Here is a 16,748-nt window from a genome sequence, read left to right on the forward strand (position 1 = left end):
CTTCGTGTCTCCCTTTCAGTATCACGCCCAGAATAAAGCCAAGCTCATCTCTGAGACCCGGCGGAGATTCGAAGCCGAATATGTGACAGGTGGGTACCGCGTTCTCGATGTTGAGGCAGGTGTGCAGCGACGGTCCCTAACTTTGCAAAGGTCTTTGCAGGTGTCTCTGGGGAAAGGCTTTAGGGACCATTCCGACCCTCACACGGATAATGCCTTCCACGTTCCACGTTCCCAAGGTTTTCTTCTCCATAACACGCCATCCACGCTGCTCCAATTGGGCAGGTGATACGCCCATTGCTTCCTAAAGGGTTAATGTAAGTTGGAAATTGGTCAGTTTCTAGCATCTCGAGTTTATGGAACTTGCAGGACACTTTGAAGGCCCACGGCACAGGTGACAGTGTCCAGTGCACAGTTTCTCTGCTGACCTTTCACCAGCAACAATAGAGAAAAAGAATCTGGAAACGGCCATAATGCTATTCACGTGTACTTAATTGGGAATACAAATTCCTTAGATATTTTGCCTGATTCCACTTCATACAACCCAGTATGCTACCCACGGAGTAGGCCTTCCAGTGCTGGAACAAGTTCTCTTTCATCCCACACTGCACCTAGCTAAAGCACCTATACCAAAGTCCAGAATTGATTTATTGGTTGAACATTATGTGTTCATATGGTTGGACAAATGTCCCAGATACTTGAAACTGATGGCTTAATCTTTGTATAGTGATTTTTTAAACTTGCAGGATAATTTATTATAAATGTGAAATGTTGAATCTTGACCCTGCCACTTAATAGCTTTGTTGTCTTTTCTAAGCCCCTGTTTCTTATCTGTGAAATATGAATAATTAGGTTAGGACAATTAACTGAAAAAACATATCTGACTGTCTAGCATGCGGTTAACCTATTGTAGGCTCTCAACGAATATTTTGTCTCAAGTCATTTTGGTTGCTGTAGAAGGGGTTAAGCTTCTGCATCTTAACTTTAGGGCTCAGCAGAGGTTCTCTGCAACTTTAGAATGCCCTAGATTAAATGTCAGTGATGACCTAGAACAAATAAGGAAATGTGTTCCAGATAACCTGGTCACTAAATCTTTTCATCCTCCCTGTCAATTTCCTTTACATCCCAAACTTTGCACTAGAGAGTTGCAAAAGCACTCGATTCACTTTTAGCCCAGAGATCTCATTTAAATAATATATCTGGTTCCAGGAAAGAGATAATTCTAAAATGGCTTTCTATAGAAATGTAATTCTAAGAGTTACATGGTGTATAGTATTTTAAGAAGTAACCCAAAACTTGACTTAATGCACTAGCGTCTTCCCAATAGTCATGTACTTATGCCCAACAAAGGAAGCAGGATATATGTATACGTGTGTATGTATGTATATATGTATACATATATATGTGTGTGCATATATATATAATATATATATATAGTTATAGAAGTTTAGCAATAGAGAAGATAGTAAGTTATCTTGGTCCAGCCTTCTCATTTTTAAAATGAAGAAAGTAAGATCTAGAGAGATTAAGTGATTTGCTCCAAATCCTTGGTCTTAGTGGCTTAGGCCTGAGCTAGTTTTCTGAATTTCACTATAGTGAAAATCTTTGGGCAACACCATTGTATTGAATTAGATCATATCACTCCCCAACTTGAAAGTCTTCAATACAATCACATTGTGTTTCAAATAAAAATCTCGATTCCTTATGGTGGCCTACAATGCAAGGCCATGCATGCTGTAGTTCTTGCCCACCCTTCCATCCTAATCTGTAACTACTCTACTTGTTTAGTACAGATTTCACCGCTGCCCACAGTAAGAAACATATCACACATTGCAAACTAGGACACACACACACATATACACATAACTGGAGCAAAAATTCATTAAAGAATACTTATTCTGAAAACCTATGACTCCTTGTTGCAGTGATCCACAGTTTGAAAAACATGACCAGCCACACTGCTTCTTTTATGTTCTTCCAACAGACTGAATCTGTTTTTATCTTGGGACCTTTCCACTCCTCTTTGTTTGGAAGGCTCTTGCCCAGATAGTGTGCACAGCTAGGTCCTTTTTTTTTTCCATCTTGGCATAAATGTTATCTGAGAGGCCTTTACTGATTATCAAATAGCCTCCCTGTCTTGTTTATTTTGTCTCCTTTACAGCTCTTACCATAACCTGTAATTATTGTGTTCATTTGTTTACTTGCTTATTGTTCATTTCCTCCAGTAGAATGTATATGGGTCTGGGGCAACCTGTGGACATTAAGGGTGGGGACTGACTCACCTCTGTATACCTTGCACAGTTTTCAATATATACTCAATATAGCAATGCTTAAATACATATATAGGGAGATTAATCCAAGTCTGCATTATGAGTCGTCCTGACTCTCCACCCCTTTCCCCAAAGTCTGGCAAAGAGCAGCCCTCACAATATGTTTCATAAAGATGAGCATTCTTTCAAAGGAAAGCACTCAATGCATTAAGTATAAGGAGGGTTTTGACCTGAAATATACACATTCAGGTACATGTGAATGCATGTGAGCAGGTTATCTGAACAGCTATTGTAAATACTAATTTAATTAAAGACTTGCTCGGGAAAGAAAAATAAAAACCTGTGAAGACTTTCTCCCTTTAAAGTTTGTTTCTTGAGATACTGCATCTCAAAGTAGGAAAGTAGGAAAAATGGTAAAAAGGTGGTTTTGATCTGCTTGTGTTCACCCTTTCAGGTTTCCTTTTTAGAAATTAACTCAAGTGCTTAGAGAACCTGTACTTTCCTTCTTCCTTTGTCTTTCACTTCACCCTTTCTATTTTCACTACGAATTTTTTTTGTTTCAAAAGAGGCTTAAGCTGACTTGAGCAAACATGTGATGTTTTTCCTGAAGGAAAATAATTATCTGCAAATATGTCACTTTAAGCACTGGCTGTACTCCAGAAACCCTTTTGGAGGTAGGTTCTTGGGAATTCCAAGCACATTTTTGTTTCCTTAAAATTAAGTTACCAATTATGGATAGATTTGTAGCTGGCAAAAGGAATAAAAGTGCATAATTGTTTTATGCATTACAAATGGTCCTTTTTTTCCTCTTTGTTTCTGTGAGAAATTCCATGCTGAGTCTCAAATGAGGAGCATTTCCCGTTCTCTCTTCCTCCTTCTGGTGGCCAAGGCAAGAGACTACTCTCTTGTGACAGTAATTTATTTGGTTCCTCAAATACTCATTCTGTGCTTAATTCTGGGAAGCAGTGTGTTAATAGTGGAGAAAGAAGTGAAGAAGGATAGAGCCTCTTCCTGACCTACTACAATCTAGTAGAGGTGTTAAAACAGAGCTATTAGAATTCAGGCAAATTGTATCAAGAGGAATAAGAGTGCTAAAATCATTTCCGTAGAAGTCAAAGACAAGGAAAAAATCACACGTGGTTGGGGTGATTGGGTTAGCAAGGAGTGAGAAAAAACTTCATAGAAAAGGTGGTGTTTTGGGGGCACCTGAGTGGCTCAGTTGGTGAAGCGTCTGCCTTCAGATCTCATCAGGATCCTAGGGTCCTGGAATCCAGCCCAGAATCTGGCTCCCTTCTCACTGGAGAGCCTGCTTCTCCCTCTCCCTCTCCTGCTCCTCCTGCTTGTGCTCTCTGTCTCTATTTATCTACTAAATAAATAAAATCTTGAAGAACAAAAAAGGTGGTGTTTCTCATGAACTTTGGAAAATGTTTGAATTTGGCCAGGTAGAGAATATGATCCAGATGGATCAGATATTCTGAGCTAAGGCACTGTAGTGAGAAGGTACAGAACATGGTCTGGAAGCCATGGGGGGTCCACCTTGATGAACCTTAAGGAGGGTAAGCACACCCACTAAAGACAGTTGGGAATGTAGTGTAGAGAGCTTTGAACAAAAGCGATGTTTCTACTTTAGTGAGTTTGGAAAGCAGTTGAGGGGTTGGTGGGCTTTCTTATTTTAGGTTTGTTTTTTGACTTTACAAGTATATGAATTAATTTAAATGAATTTGGATGATACCAAAAAAGCCCAAAGAGTCCCCCATAAGCTTACTATCCAGAGATAGCTCTGCTAACAGTGGATGCATTTTTTCCATTTTGTTTTTGTTTTTTTTTTAATAGGCTCCACACCCAGTGTGGAGCCCAGTGCGATGCTTGAGCTCATGATCCTGGGATGGAGACCTGAGCTGAGATTAAGAGTCAGACACTTAACCAACTGAGCCAGCCAGGTGCCCTCAGTCTTTTTTTCCTATGTGTTAAAAATTTAAAAAGTAGTTAAAAGACTATTGTGTATGTAATTTCAGTAATTTCAGGGCTTGCCTTTTTTAATTGACACGATCAATTTTATTTCCCGATATTGATGATGTAAACTGTTTTACATTACTATTTAATACTTAGTTCAATAAATAAGAGATCATTTTCTTTCATCTTAAATACTCCCTATTTGGATATTTAGATTCTTTCCAGTTTTTTGTTAATATGGTTTTTTTGTGCAGTAGTTTAGATTGTTTCCTTAAGATTCATGTCTAGAAGTAGAATCATTGGTTTCAAGAGTATGAATATTTTTAAGATACTTCATATATGTGTTGCCTTTTCCTGCCCAGAAGTTGCACCGAGATTCATTCCCACCAGCATGTGTGGTAGTGTTAGCCTCACCACAGCCTTACCCATTTGTCTTGTCGTCGTCATTCCTTAACTGAGGGTTCTTTGTTTTAGTTTGCATCTAGTTACTAGTGAGAGTAAACGTCTTTTCGTGTATTTACATCGATTTGTAGTTAAAATTTTTTTTCATCACTATGGCTTCTACAGCTGGTTTGAACTTCTCTCGTTTATGTCACTTCCACTTTTTTCATGTTTTTAATATATTGAAAACTACCCAATCCTTTGTGGTTTCTTTCATTGCTGTTAAGTTAAATAATTTTCTCTCGTCAGATAATTTCCTAGTCCTTTAATTTTTGTTTTGTCTTGATTTATTATTTTTTACAATTTGAAATATCTCATTTTAAAGATTTTATTTATTTGAGAGGGGGGCGGAGAGAGAGAGAGAGAGAAAGAGAAGGATCAGGGGGAGGGGCAGAGGGAGAAGCAGACTCCTCACTGAACAGGAAGCCCATAGCACCCAACTGAGCTGAAGGCAGACACTTAAACAACTGAGCCACCCAGGCGCCCCTTGAAATATCTTTTAAGTACAAACTGTATGAAACATGAATACAGTGAATACCCATATACTTCTCACTCAGCCAAAGAAATAGAGCTTCCTGTGTACTCCTAGCCCTGCCATTCAGGGGCAGTGACTTGTCCTGCATTTGGTGTTACTCATTCTCTTGCTTTTTCATTAGCTTTACCACCTATGATGTATCCTTCACCAGTACTTCATTAAGTTTAGCTGTTTTTTAACTTTAAATAAAAGCTGAATGTATTTTTCCATGACTTGCTTCTATTACTCAAGAGTCATTCATATTGTCAAACATAAATGGAATTGATTGCTTTTTATAGCTGTGTAGTAGTGCGGGGAATGAAAATATCAGTTGATGGATTTGGGATTGTTTCTAGATTTTGCTGTCATGTGCAATACTACTACAAACATTTTTAAATATGTCTGGTGCCTAGACTTTCTCTAGGGCAGTGGTCCTCAAAGTTGGTCCAGGAACTGTAGTTCCTTGAGACCATTTCAAGGAGCTTGAGAGGTCAAAACAACTTTTATAATAACATCAAAGTATCATTTTCCTTTTTCACTGTCATTCTCTCACAAGCATACAGTGGCATTTTCCAGAGTTCACATGGCATGTGGTGATGTCATTGCTCTGACAGCTGATAGAATGTGTGCTTGTGTGTTCTCATGTTTAAAACTTTCCTCAATTCTAATACCTAATAGAGTAACTACTGGTAAATATAACCCATATAAATAAAAAAAGCTCTTTGGAGTCCTCAGTTATTTTCAAGAGTGTAAAAGGGGCCCTGGGACCAAGAAGTTTGAGAACTGCTGCTGCTCTAAGGTTTGCGCCCAACGGTGAAATGTGTGGGTTATAGATGAGGCACATGTTCAACTTTGCTAGGTAATACTGAACTATTTCCCAAAGTGATTATACCAGTTTTCATTTTAGCCAGAAATTTTTGAGTGTCCTTGTTTTTCCACACTCTAAAATTTGGTGGTGGTAGTGTTGTTTGTTTGTTTGTTTTTTAATATTTGCCCATCTGATTAGGGTGTAGGGATATCTCATTTTGGTTTTAACTTGCATTTCTTTGGGTACCAATGAGATTGAGCATTTCTTCATATTTTTATGGACCATTTGGTTTCTGCTCCGTGAAAATCACTTCTTCAGGCTCTTGTCCCTTTGTTCTTCCATATAAATTATAGAGTCAGTTTACCATGTTTCTGCAAAAAAACAACTATTGTTGGGATTTCAAATGGAATTGTGTTGAATCAGAAAACCAGTGCTGGGAGGCTTGACATCATCAGGGTGTGTCTTCCTATTTAAGAACCTGGTGTATCTGCTAAACTCTTCCGTATTGAAAGATTTGTAATTTTCTCCATAAAGGTTAACTCGCTTTTGTTAAATTTATTTCCGGGTACTTACATGTTTTATTTCTGCGGTTGCTTAAATGGTATCTCTTAAGAATTTCTCTTCTAAATGATTGTTTGTGGTTAACAGAAAGTACATTTGACTTTTTTACATTAATATCCAATTGGAAAACCTTACCAACTCTTATTAATTTCAATAATTTATCCCTAGATTAGTTTAGAATTTCTGTGTAGACCATGATATCACCTTGAAATAATGACAATTTTCTTTCTGACTTCCCAATTCTTACAACTTTAAATGCTTTTACTTTACACTGGCTGGATCCTTTAGAACACTGTTGAATTGAAGCAGTAATAAAAGCCAACTTTTCTTATTCCTGATCTGAGAAAGATAGCCTCAAACATGTCACCATCAAATATCTCTGTAGATATCCTTTATGAAAAATGAAGAAGTATCCTTCTACTTCTGGTTTGCTAGTTTGGGTTTTTGTTTGTTGTTTTATCCTTTGTTTCAGATCTTGCATCTGGGATCATTATTATTTCATTTCTTTAATGTCTTTGTCTTCTCTTTTTTCCATTAAGCAATTAACCTTGAAGAATGCCTTCATTTTATTAGGCTGAAAGAGAAAAAGTGATTAGAGAAGTAGAAGAACCAGGATGATCTCTGAGAGAATTTCAAGGACAGGATGATTACCAGTGACTGGAAGGAACCTCTGTAGGTAAAGGGTACATAGAACAGGGATTGTCCTTACCAACTGCCTTCTCTGGAGAGGAAGAATGGAAGGAAAATGACATTTAAAGTGTAACTACACTATTGGAAGTTTTACATAAGCTCTCTAGATTATGAACCACCCAAGGGATCCACTCAGGTTTTATTCATCTTTGCATCTTTAATAACCTAGCTCCATTTTGAGCTAGCATGTGGTGGGAGACCATAAATTAGCCCTCAGAGCTAATGAGTTATGTGTTAGCCTCCAATAGTGAAAGCCTTTAAAAGATAGGTAGATAGACACTTGATTTTCCTAAATTTTGTTCCATCTTTAACCTTCTCAAGTTTAACCTTTTAAAGTTGTCATGATCAGGATAAGAGGACAAGATTTTAAGAGTTTATCAATTTTTGTCTTTATTTTACATATCTAAAAATACCAAGCCTCTATCATAGAGAATATAAGATTGTAAGTTTTTACATATATTTTTTAATTCAATTAATTAATGTATAGTGTATTATTAATTTCAGAGGTAGAGTTCAGTGATTCATCAGTCTTAAATAATACACAGTGCTCATTATATCAAGCTATTAAGGCTTAATGTCCATCACCTAGTTACCCCATCCCTCTATCCACCTCCCCTCCAGCAATCCTCAGTTTGTTTCTTATGATTAAGAATCTCTTATGGTTTGTCTCCCTCTCTGATTTCGTCTTATTTTATTTTTCTCTCCCTTCTCCTATGATCCTCTGTTTTGTTTCTTAAATTCCACATGAGTGAGATCATATGATAATTGTCTTTCTCTGATTTACTTATTTCCCTTAGCATAATACCCTCTAGTTCCATCCACACCATTGCAAATGGCAAGGTTTCATTTTTTTTTGATGGCTGAGTGGTATTCCAGTGTGTGTGTGTGTGTGTGTGTGTGTGTGTGTATACACACCACATCTTCTTTATCCATTCATATAAGATTATAACTTTACATGAAGTCTTGAGTGGTAAATTGGTTATGGGGTAAAGAATTGGTAGACCTGCTTATTTTTGAATCTTTATTCTCAGTAATGACTGTTATCAGTGCCTGGCAAATATTTTTTTGACTTGTCTCTTTAAGTTGTTGATACCTATTCTTCCCATATGTTTATCGTGAATGTTAAGTCAGATATGCAACTTTAAAGAGTCTATTACTAGTATACTGTCACTTCTAGGATATCAGTTTGTATTTAGTCAATTGTTATTTGAAAAACTTGCATGAGAAGAGTGGTTTACAAAATCTGTGTCCTCTGGATGGTAGAGTACATGAATGATTTTTCCTTACTGAAAATTTAATCTCTAACAAGAGTTTGGGTTTAATTTGACCTCTAGGAGGTAGAGTAGAGCTCACAGAACTTGAAATATTTCCCCGGTAGCCATTTATCAAGGAATGAAAGGACAAAAAATGGCTACATTCCAATCTAAACTATTTTTAGCTGAATTTGTGTTGACTGTAGAGATTTGGCATATATCTATAGAATTTGTTTTATATTAGTTACTTTATATTTAGTAGTTGGGCCATGATTTACATTTTTACCTTTACCATCATACTACTATATATTCACTGATATAGGACATTCATAAACAATTTTTTAAGTTTTTGTACAGGCATCCAACTCTTAATTTTGACTTGGGTCATGATCTCAGGGTTCTGAGATCAAGGCCCATTCCAGGCTCCATGCTGGGTGTGGAACCTGCTTAGGATTCATTCTCTTTCTCCCTCTCACTCTCTCTCAAAAAAAAAAAGTTAAAAATAGAACTACCCTTCAAACCAGCAATTGCACTACTAGGTACTTATCCAAAGGATAGAAAGTGCTGATTCAGAGGGCTACACATACCCCAATGTTTATAGCAGCACTATCAACAATAGCCAAATTATGGAAAGAGCCCAAATACCCATTGGCTGATGAATGGATAAAGAAAAGTGGTGTGTATGTATATCTATATATGTTTGTGCGCACTGGAATATTACTCAACCATGAAAAAAGAAGGAAATCTTTTTTGCATTTGCAGCAACTTGGATGGAACTAGAGTGTATTATGCTAAGTGAAATAGACAAATAGAAATAAAATGAGATAAAAACAGAGAGGGAGGCAAACCATAAGAGACTCTGAACTCTAGGGAACAAAGTGAGGTTTGCTCAAGGGGAGGTGGTTGGGGACGATGGGCTAAATGGGTGTTGAGCATTAGGAGAGCACTTGTTGGGATGAGCATTGGGTGTTATAAGTAAATGAAGAATCACTAAATTCTACTCCTGAAACTAGAACTACACTATATGTTAACTAGCTTGAATTTAAATTGGAAAAAAAAGAAGCTTAACAAGATCTGAGCATCATGAAGGAAAAAGCAATTAGTCCCTAGGCATATCATAATGAAAATGTGAGAACACCACAAAGAAAAAAATCAAACAATCAAAAAGAAGGGACAGATTATCTATAAAGGAACAGAAATCAGACTGATACTTGATTTCTCCTCAGCAACAGTTAATTCCAGGCAACAGGAAAATAATCTCCTGCAAGTGCCAAGGGAAATAGCTCCTCTTCTAGAATATTTACTCAAAATTGAAGGCAGTGTTTTTTCCAGGTATGCAAAGATGACTGTCCCTAATAATGAAGTACTAGACTACATCATGAATAAGTATACAAAACCCAGAAGAAGGCAGAAAGATCAAGAAACAATAAAAAGCAAAGAAATGGGAAAGCAAATTTGTAAAGAAAAAAATCTAAGTTAATAGTAAAAAAGAATTGTGACAGTATTAGCAGGTAAAGAGATTGGAAGGACTTGTATTATTTAGAAGGAGGGTAGAGATACTAATTCTAGGTTTTGTCAGTAAAATGTGAATATTTCAAATAAGGGTAACCACTGAAATACAGAAACAGAATAATTTCCAAGCCAGTGGAGGAATGAAAAGGCAAATGAAGAAATCATCTCTCCAATAGGATGCAGGAAAGGAGGAAAAAAGCAGCATAGCAACTAGAAAACACAGAGTAAGACAGCTGAAAGAATCCCAACTTTATCAAGTTACCATAAATATAAACAGATTTATACTTAATAACAGAGCAGAATTTTAAAAATCTTAATTGCATTTGTACTTACAAGACACTAACCTAAAATAAATTAACGTAGAAAGGTTGAAAATCAGGAGATGTAAAAAAGTGTACAAAACAGGGTGTACTAACCAAAAGTGATACTGTGTTGGTTGCACTTTTGTTAGACAACATATTTAGGGTGGAAAACATTAGTACATTTAAAAATAAATTATACTGTTATTAAATGGAACCCAGAAAGGGTATAACATTTAGAACTAACAACATAAATATCTCACAGTATAGCCTTCACATATATAAAGCAAAGGTCCTAGAATTATTAAAGAAATTCAAGAAATCCACAAACATGTTGAATGATTTTAACAAACCTCTTTCAGAAATATGCAGAGCAAGCAGGCAAGAGATTCTTAAAATTTTGTTAAGTAAACTCTACCCCCTAACATGGGGCTCAAATTCACGAACGACCCTGAGATCAGGAGTCTCATGCTCTAGCGTTGGAGCCAGCCAGGTGCCCCAAGATTTTAGATTTTAACACAATGAACAAAGATGATCAAAGATATATATGTATGTGTATATATGAATGTATATTCTCTCCTGCCCAACAAATGGAGAATATATATACACACACACACACACACACACACACACACACACACATACTTTGGAAAATATATTTGCTCTTGGAGCTTTTGCAAACATTCACCACACATTAAGTCATAAAGGAAGTCTCAAAAATTCCAAAGCAGCTACATCATAACAGGCCATGTTTTCACATCATTAAGCAACTATATTAGAAGTCAGTCCCAGGTTTTGCCACCAAAAAAGAAAAAGGAAAAAAAAAGTCAAAATAAGCAGGTACTTAAAAACAAATCAAATGTTAGGAAACTGAAATAACACACCTCTAACCCACCGGTTAACAACTTCCCTTCCCTGTCATGTGTGTAATTCTTACCTCTGCTAAATAACCCGTGGGTTAGAGAGGATATCACAATGGAAAGTACTAAATAGTTAAAGCTGAGCAACAGAATATCTATGATCTTATGTTCATTCATTAGAAAACAGGCCTAAATAAAAATCAGCTACAGATTCAATTCTACAAAATGAACATAAGTAAATACAGAGAAAGTAGAAGGAAACAAGTAGCAGCAGATATTCATGGTGCAGGAAAGAAGATAGTCGATACAATAAACATAAGCTGGTGTTTTGAAAGGACAAGTGAAGCAGACAAGCCTAGGATAACTGATTAAGAGCAAAGGGAAAATGCAAAGACATAGGAGGAGCAAAAAGCAAACATAAAATTAAAGATGTGGTATAAATTTTTTAAATGATAAGACAAAGCAATCACCAGCTTTATCACAGTAAGTTATAAAATTTAGGTTAAATAGAAAACTTTGTGGAGAAGAGAAAGATCATCTCACATTGTTTAAATGAGAATTAAAGCCCTAAATAGATCAATTAAAGAGACTGAGTCCAGCAGCCATAGGTCCCTACCACTCTCCTCCTTGCAGAGACGTGTGTGCAAATAGGGCCCAAACAGTTGACTAGTCCCAGGAATGCAAAGATAATAATCAGAAAATGCAGCAGAGGAACTTACCACATTAACAATATGCTTCTCAATGACATTTCTGAATAGGTACGGTTTCAACAATCAAAACCACATAAAAAGGTAAACATTGAAGGGCGCCTGGGTGGCTCAGTTGGTTAAGCATCTGCCTTTGGCTCAGATCATGATCCCAGGGTCCTGGGATTGAGCCCCACATCAGGCTCCCTGCTCAGCGGGATGCCTGCTTCTCCCTCTCCCTACTGCTCCCTCTGCTTGTGTGTTCTCTCTCTCTCTCTCTCTCAAATAAATAAATCTTTTAAAAAATTGTAAACATTGAGAAGCCTTTCATGTGCCTTTTCTGTCCCTTCTCTTTTCTTTTTAGCTAACTATATTTGTTTTCTCTTTCTTTTTTCTATGCTTACTTGAGCAAACAGAAATATATACACATTAACAAAATCAAATGAGGAAAAATGTTTATTTCACCAAAGACAGAAACCACACTGGCTATAATCCAACTTTGTGTAAAGCAAACAAAACTTTGCACAAACAAGAAAAACTTTTTTTGCTCTAAGTATATCTTCTAAAAACCTACAAATGTTAGGTTTAATTGTGAAACTTCAAAATAACTCCCATAAAGTCAAGGGAAAGACCGTGATCTCTGCTATAATTTCTAAAATTCAACACTATATGAAATAACCTAGTTATCAATATGGCAAGGAAAAGAGGCATAGGGTTTGCAACTCTTGTTATTATTTGCTCATATAGCAACACAAAAATCTCTAAAAGTGCCTCATAATCTAATAGAAAAAATTTGCAACATTTTTTCTTTTAACAAGAAAATTGTGTTACTGAAAAAGATTGAAAGAAGACTTGAATAAATAAATGGAGAGATATATCATCTAAGATAGAAAGCACCTCCCCTCTCTACAACAAACCATAGTTCAGCAAAGTTTTGTTTTTGTACAGCCCTCTCTCTAAGAATGTTTTTTGTATTTTTAAAGGGTTACTAAAAGAAAAAGAAAGAAGAAAGAAAGAAAGAAAGAAAGAAAGAAAGAAAGAAAGAAAAATGAATTAGCAATCTGTGGCCTTCAAAGTCTAAGATATTTAGATATTTATCATCTGGCCCTTTACAGAAAGTTTTCCAATACCTGTAATAAACCAGTGGTTCCCAGTGTGATCCCTGGACCAGCAGCAGTCAGCATCCTGTAGGAACTTCTTACAAATGCAGATTCTTGGTTCCTGTCCATGCATTAAGCACTCAGGGGGAAGCCTGGGTGGCTCAGTGGTTGAGCTTCTGTCTTCGACTCAGGGCGTGATCCCAGGTCCTGGGATCAAGTCCTACATTGGGTTCCCTGCAGGGAGCCTGCTTCTCCCTCTGCCTATGTCTCTGCCTCTCTATCTCTGTGTCTCTCATGAAAAAATAAATAAAATCTTAAAAAAAAACACTCTGGGAGTGGGGTCCATTAATCCCTTTTTATTTTATTTTATTTTATTTTATTTTTTAATAAATTTATTTTTTATTGGTGTTCAATTTGTCAACATACAGAACAACACCCAGTGCTCATCCCATCAAGTGCCCACCTCAGTGCCTGCCACCCAGTCACCCCCACCCCCGCCCACCTCCCCTTCCACCACTGCTAGTTCGCTTCCCACAGTTAGGAGTCTTTCATGTTCTGTCTCCCTTTCTGATATTTCCCACTTATTTTTTTCTCCTTTCCCCTTTATTCCCTTTCACTATTTTTTATATTCCCCAAATGAATGAGACCATATAATGTTTGTCCTTCTCCAATTGACTTATTTCACTCAGCATAATATCCTCCAGTCCCTTTTTAAACAAGCCCTCCTGGTGATTCTGACAGGTGCTGCAGTTTGAGAATCACTGCGGTAGGCAGGTGGCTTAATCCCATCTTAAAAGGTCACCTGCCTCTCAGTCTCTCACCAGATGACTTTACAGCAATTGGAGATTTAGGGTAGGTTGTGCCCTACTAACAAAGGATGCCCTTAAAGAAATATTTTGATATTTCAGCCTCATCACTTCCATTGTTGACATTAACACAGTCCGGCCAATAGAAATGGTCCAGCCAATGCAGATGCTCTTCCAGGGCCCTGCCTTGACTTTAAGTGGACTAGTACTCAAAGTCCTGGAGAAATAAGAGGGTCAGGGAGGTTTTAAATTACTATCATGTTTGCCAGTTGCATATTTGCTGCTTTTGAACATCATTATGATGTCTAGTTAATAACTGTTCTCTGGTTTTTCATTATCAGAGTACTTTTGTATTTTTTCCAACCCTTATCTAAATTTTGGGCACATTTATAATAACTACAATATACTTACAAGATTTTCTCAACTGATTATTAGGTCAATTGGAATTTAATCTTAGATTCATGGATAGCATTCTACCTTATGTTAATGAAAATTCATTTATATAGTATTTAAAATTTGCAAAGTGTTCTTGATCTTCATAAGATTGTGGGTAGGCAGACCTTATCTCCATTTTACAGAGAAGAGAATCAGGCCTAGAGTGACTTGCTGAGTCCCCATACATAGTAGTATGGGTCTTCTCATTCCATCACCCTGCCCCCATATCCTGAATCTGGCTAGATGTGTTTTCATATTCGTTAACTTTCAAATACACTTCTGACCTGTTGGTAATTTCACCAGCTGACAAGTACAAGAGAGAAAAAGAAAAGTTAATAATGAAATTCACCGTTTTATAAGTAAAACCTGTATTTATCCTGCAAAACTTAAAAAATGTATAAAAAGTATGTAAGAGACTGTGAAGGAGTGTGAATGAGTGTGTGTGTTTGTGCACACAGAGGAGAAAGAGATGAACAGCTGAGAGAGAGAAGTCATCTTTACCCTGAAGCATTTAGTACCATCTGAGAGCTGAATCTCCATTGCCATTTATCTTCAGTCCTTTCTCTGCCAAATTCTGAACTGTAGTATGTGTTTGGTGGCGATACACTGTATAACTATAGCACCAATCCACAAAGCAAAATTCGTATAAGAAGAAATAAATTGTAGCTAGAGACAGTGAACCACAGGTGGTGTGTTGGTAGTTCATTAAGGTTTCTTACAAAGAAGTAGCCAAAATGAACTTTTTTGCTGTTTGGAAGAACTGCAGATTTGAGGCTTAAAAGCTCATCACTTGAGATTAATGTTGGTTCTCGAAGTTTTCCTGGTTCGCAGCAAGATGAAAGTAGTAAGGTTAAGGTGTTAACCAGAATATAGACATACGTACGTGTCTGTGTATACAACTAATCTCTTCCTTGTATGCTTTAATTATGTATGCTTTTAATTATGGTAAAGCCAAAATGATGTCATGAGTAGGTGTGGGGACAGAGGTGTATGGGCACAAATGTGTGTTTAATGGCTTTAGTTACCTTTTGAGGGTTCCTCTTTAGTTTATTCCTGTAACATCTGGATTTACCAAAGGACTGGTTTTCTGAAAACCACCTCACACTTGAGGATTTGGTTGTCTGGGGGCTGTGCTTGAAAGCAGTAAATTGTGTTGTCATAAGCACCCTTACTGCACTTGACCGTGCTTTCCTTATCTTGAATGTTCAGTTGACTCTCTTTTTCTCTCTGTCTCCTTCTCTCTCTCTCCCCCTCCCCTACCCCGCCCCTTGTAGTCATTGTCCTCCTCCCCTCAGCCCTCCTCTGTGTCCTCTTCTGCCCTTTCTTCCTGCCTCCCTCCCTCCATACAGGACCCCTTGCCCAGTCCTCTCCCTTCTCTGTCTTTTCCCTGCTCTCTCTTTCCCTGTCTGTCCATCTAGGGGTAAATGTTTAACAGGCATTTCATATATAAGTACACGTTCTGACAATAACAGTAATTAGTCATTTTAGTATAAATGGAGATTTCTAATTTCAAAGACCTGCACAAAGCTATATCTACTTTGCATTTAGTAGTAACAGGCACTGTTTCTTTTATGGTATCCCTAGTAGTAATACCAGCAGTGGTATTACTAATGATAGTAATAACAATCATGGTTTATTCTTCTTACTATGGCTAATATTTTATTGGGTTTTTACCATTTTCCATGTATTGTTCTAGGTAAGTGGTTCTGAGTTTAGTCTGGACCCTGGGGGATGCCCAGGACTCTGCAGGAGCCTGTGAGGTCAAAACTATTTTCATAATAATGCTAAGAAGCCATTTGTCTTTTTTTTTAATCATGTTGACATTTGAGCTGATTACATAGAAGGAATGATGGGCAAAACTGGCTTGTCAGCCCAAATCAAGGCCAGTGGTCTTCATTGTGGGCACTCTAAGTTTAAAAAAAGAAGAAGAAACCAATTTTATTTTAGAAAGCTCCTGATAAAGCAGTAAATGATATTAAACCTTCACCCTTCTGTACATGTCCTTTTAATGTTCTGTGTAACAAAATTGTTCTGCAGGACACATTAAACTCTTCTACATGTTTGAGTTGCCAGCTGAATTAGTTGCATTTTTCATGGTGAGTAACCTGTGGTTATTCAGACTTGGGTATTTAACAGAAATTTTCTTGAAAATGAAGAAATCAGCCTGTAATTTCGAGGAAAACGCTGTATTAGTGGAGCAGAGAAGGCTGTGCAGTGTGGCCAGACTGGAGGGTGCTTCTTCAGGGACAGGTACTCTCAGGAGCCCTCTTAATGTGAAACAATGTCAACTCTTTTATATCCAACTCATATTTATAAATTACAGAAGATTTGTACTTTGAATACCAATGAATTTCTAAGGAACATTTTCCAGGGTTTACCTACTATAGAATCAGTCATCATATAGATTAGAAAAATAGAGCCCAGATACCCAAGGTAACACTGTACAAATGCATGATTTGTCTAATCTTAGTGCTTTAAACTTTCAAGTACTTTCATATATACATTTTCATCTGATCTTCACACAACCCTGTGATTATCTAAAGCAGTTTAAAGATAAGGAAAT

At 37.0% G+C, this 16,748-nt stretch overlaps 1 protein-coding gene across 2 annotated transcripts in view; it reads left to right on the forward strand.

Annotated features, from left to right (window-relative positions):
* MOSPD2 (motile sperm domain containing 2) overlaps nt 1–16,748 on the forward strand; it is a 53,042-nt gene that overhangs the window by 564 nt on the left and 35,730 nt on the right. For both annotated transcript variants that reach the window (XM_025986689.2, XM_025986690.2), the window contains exon 2: nt 20–89. In XM_025986689.2, the coding sequence (XP_025842474.2) occupies nt 20–89 (70 nt within the window). The remainder of the gene's footprint in view (nt 1–19; nt 90–16,748) is intronic.

Source organism: Vulpes vulpes, chromosome X (genome assembly GCF_048418805.1).
Source record: "Vulpes vulpes isolate BD-2025 chromosome X, VulVul3, whole genome shotgun sequence".
NCBI classification, from domain to species: domain Eukaryota; kingdom Metazoa; phylum Chordata; class Mammalia; order Carnivora; family Canidae; genus Vulpes; species Vulpes vulpes.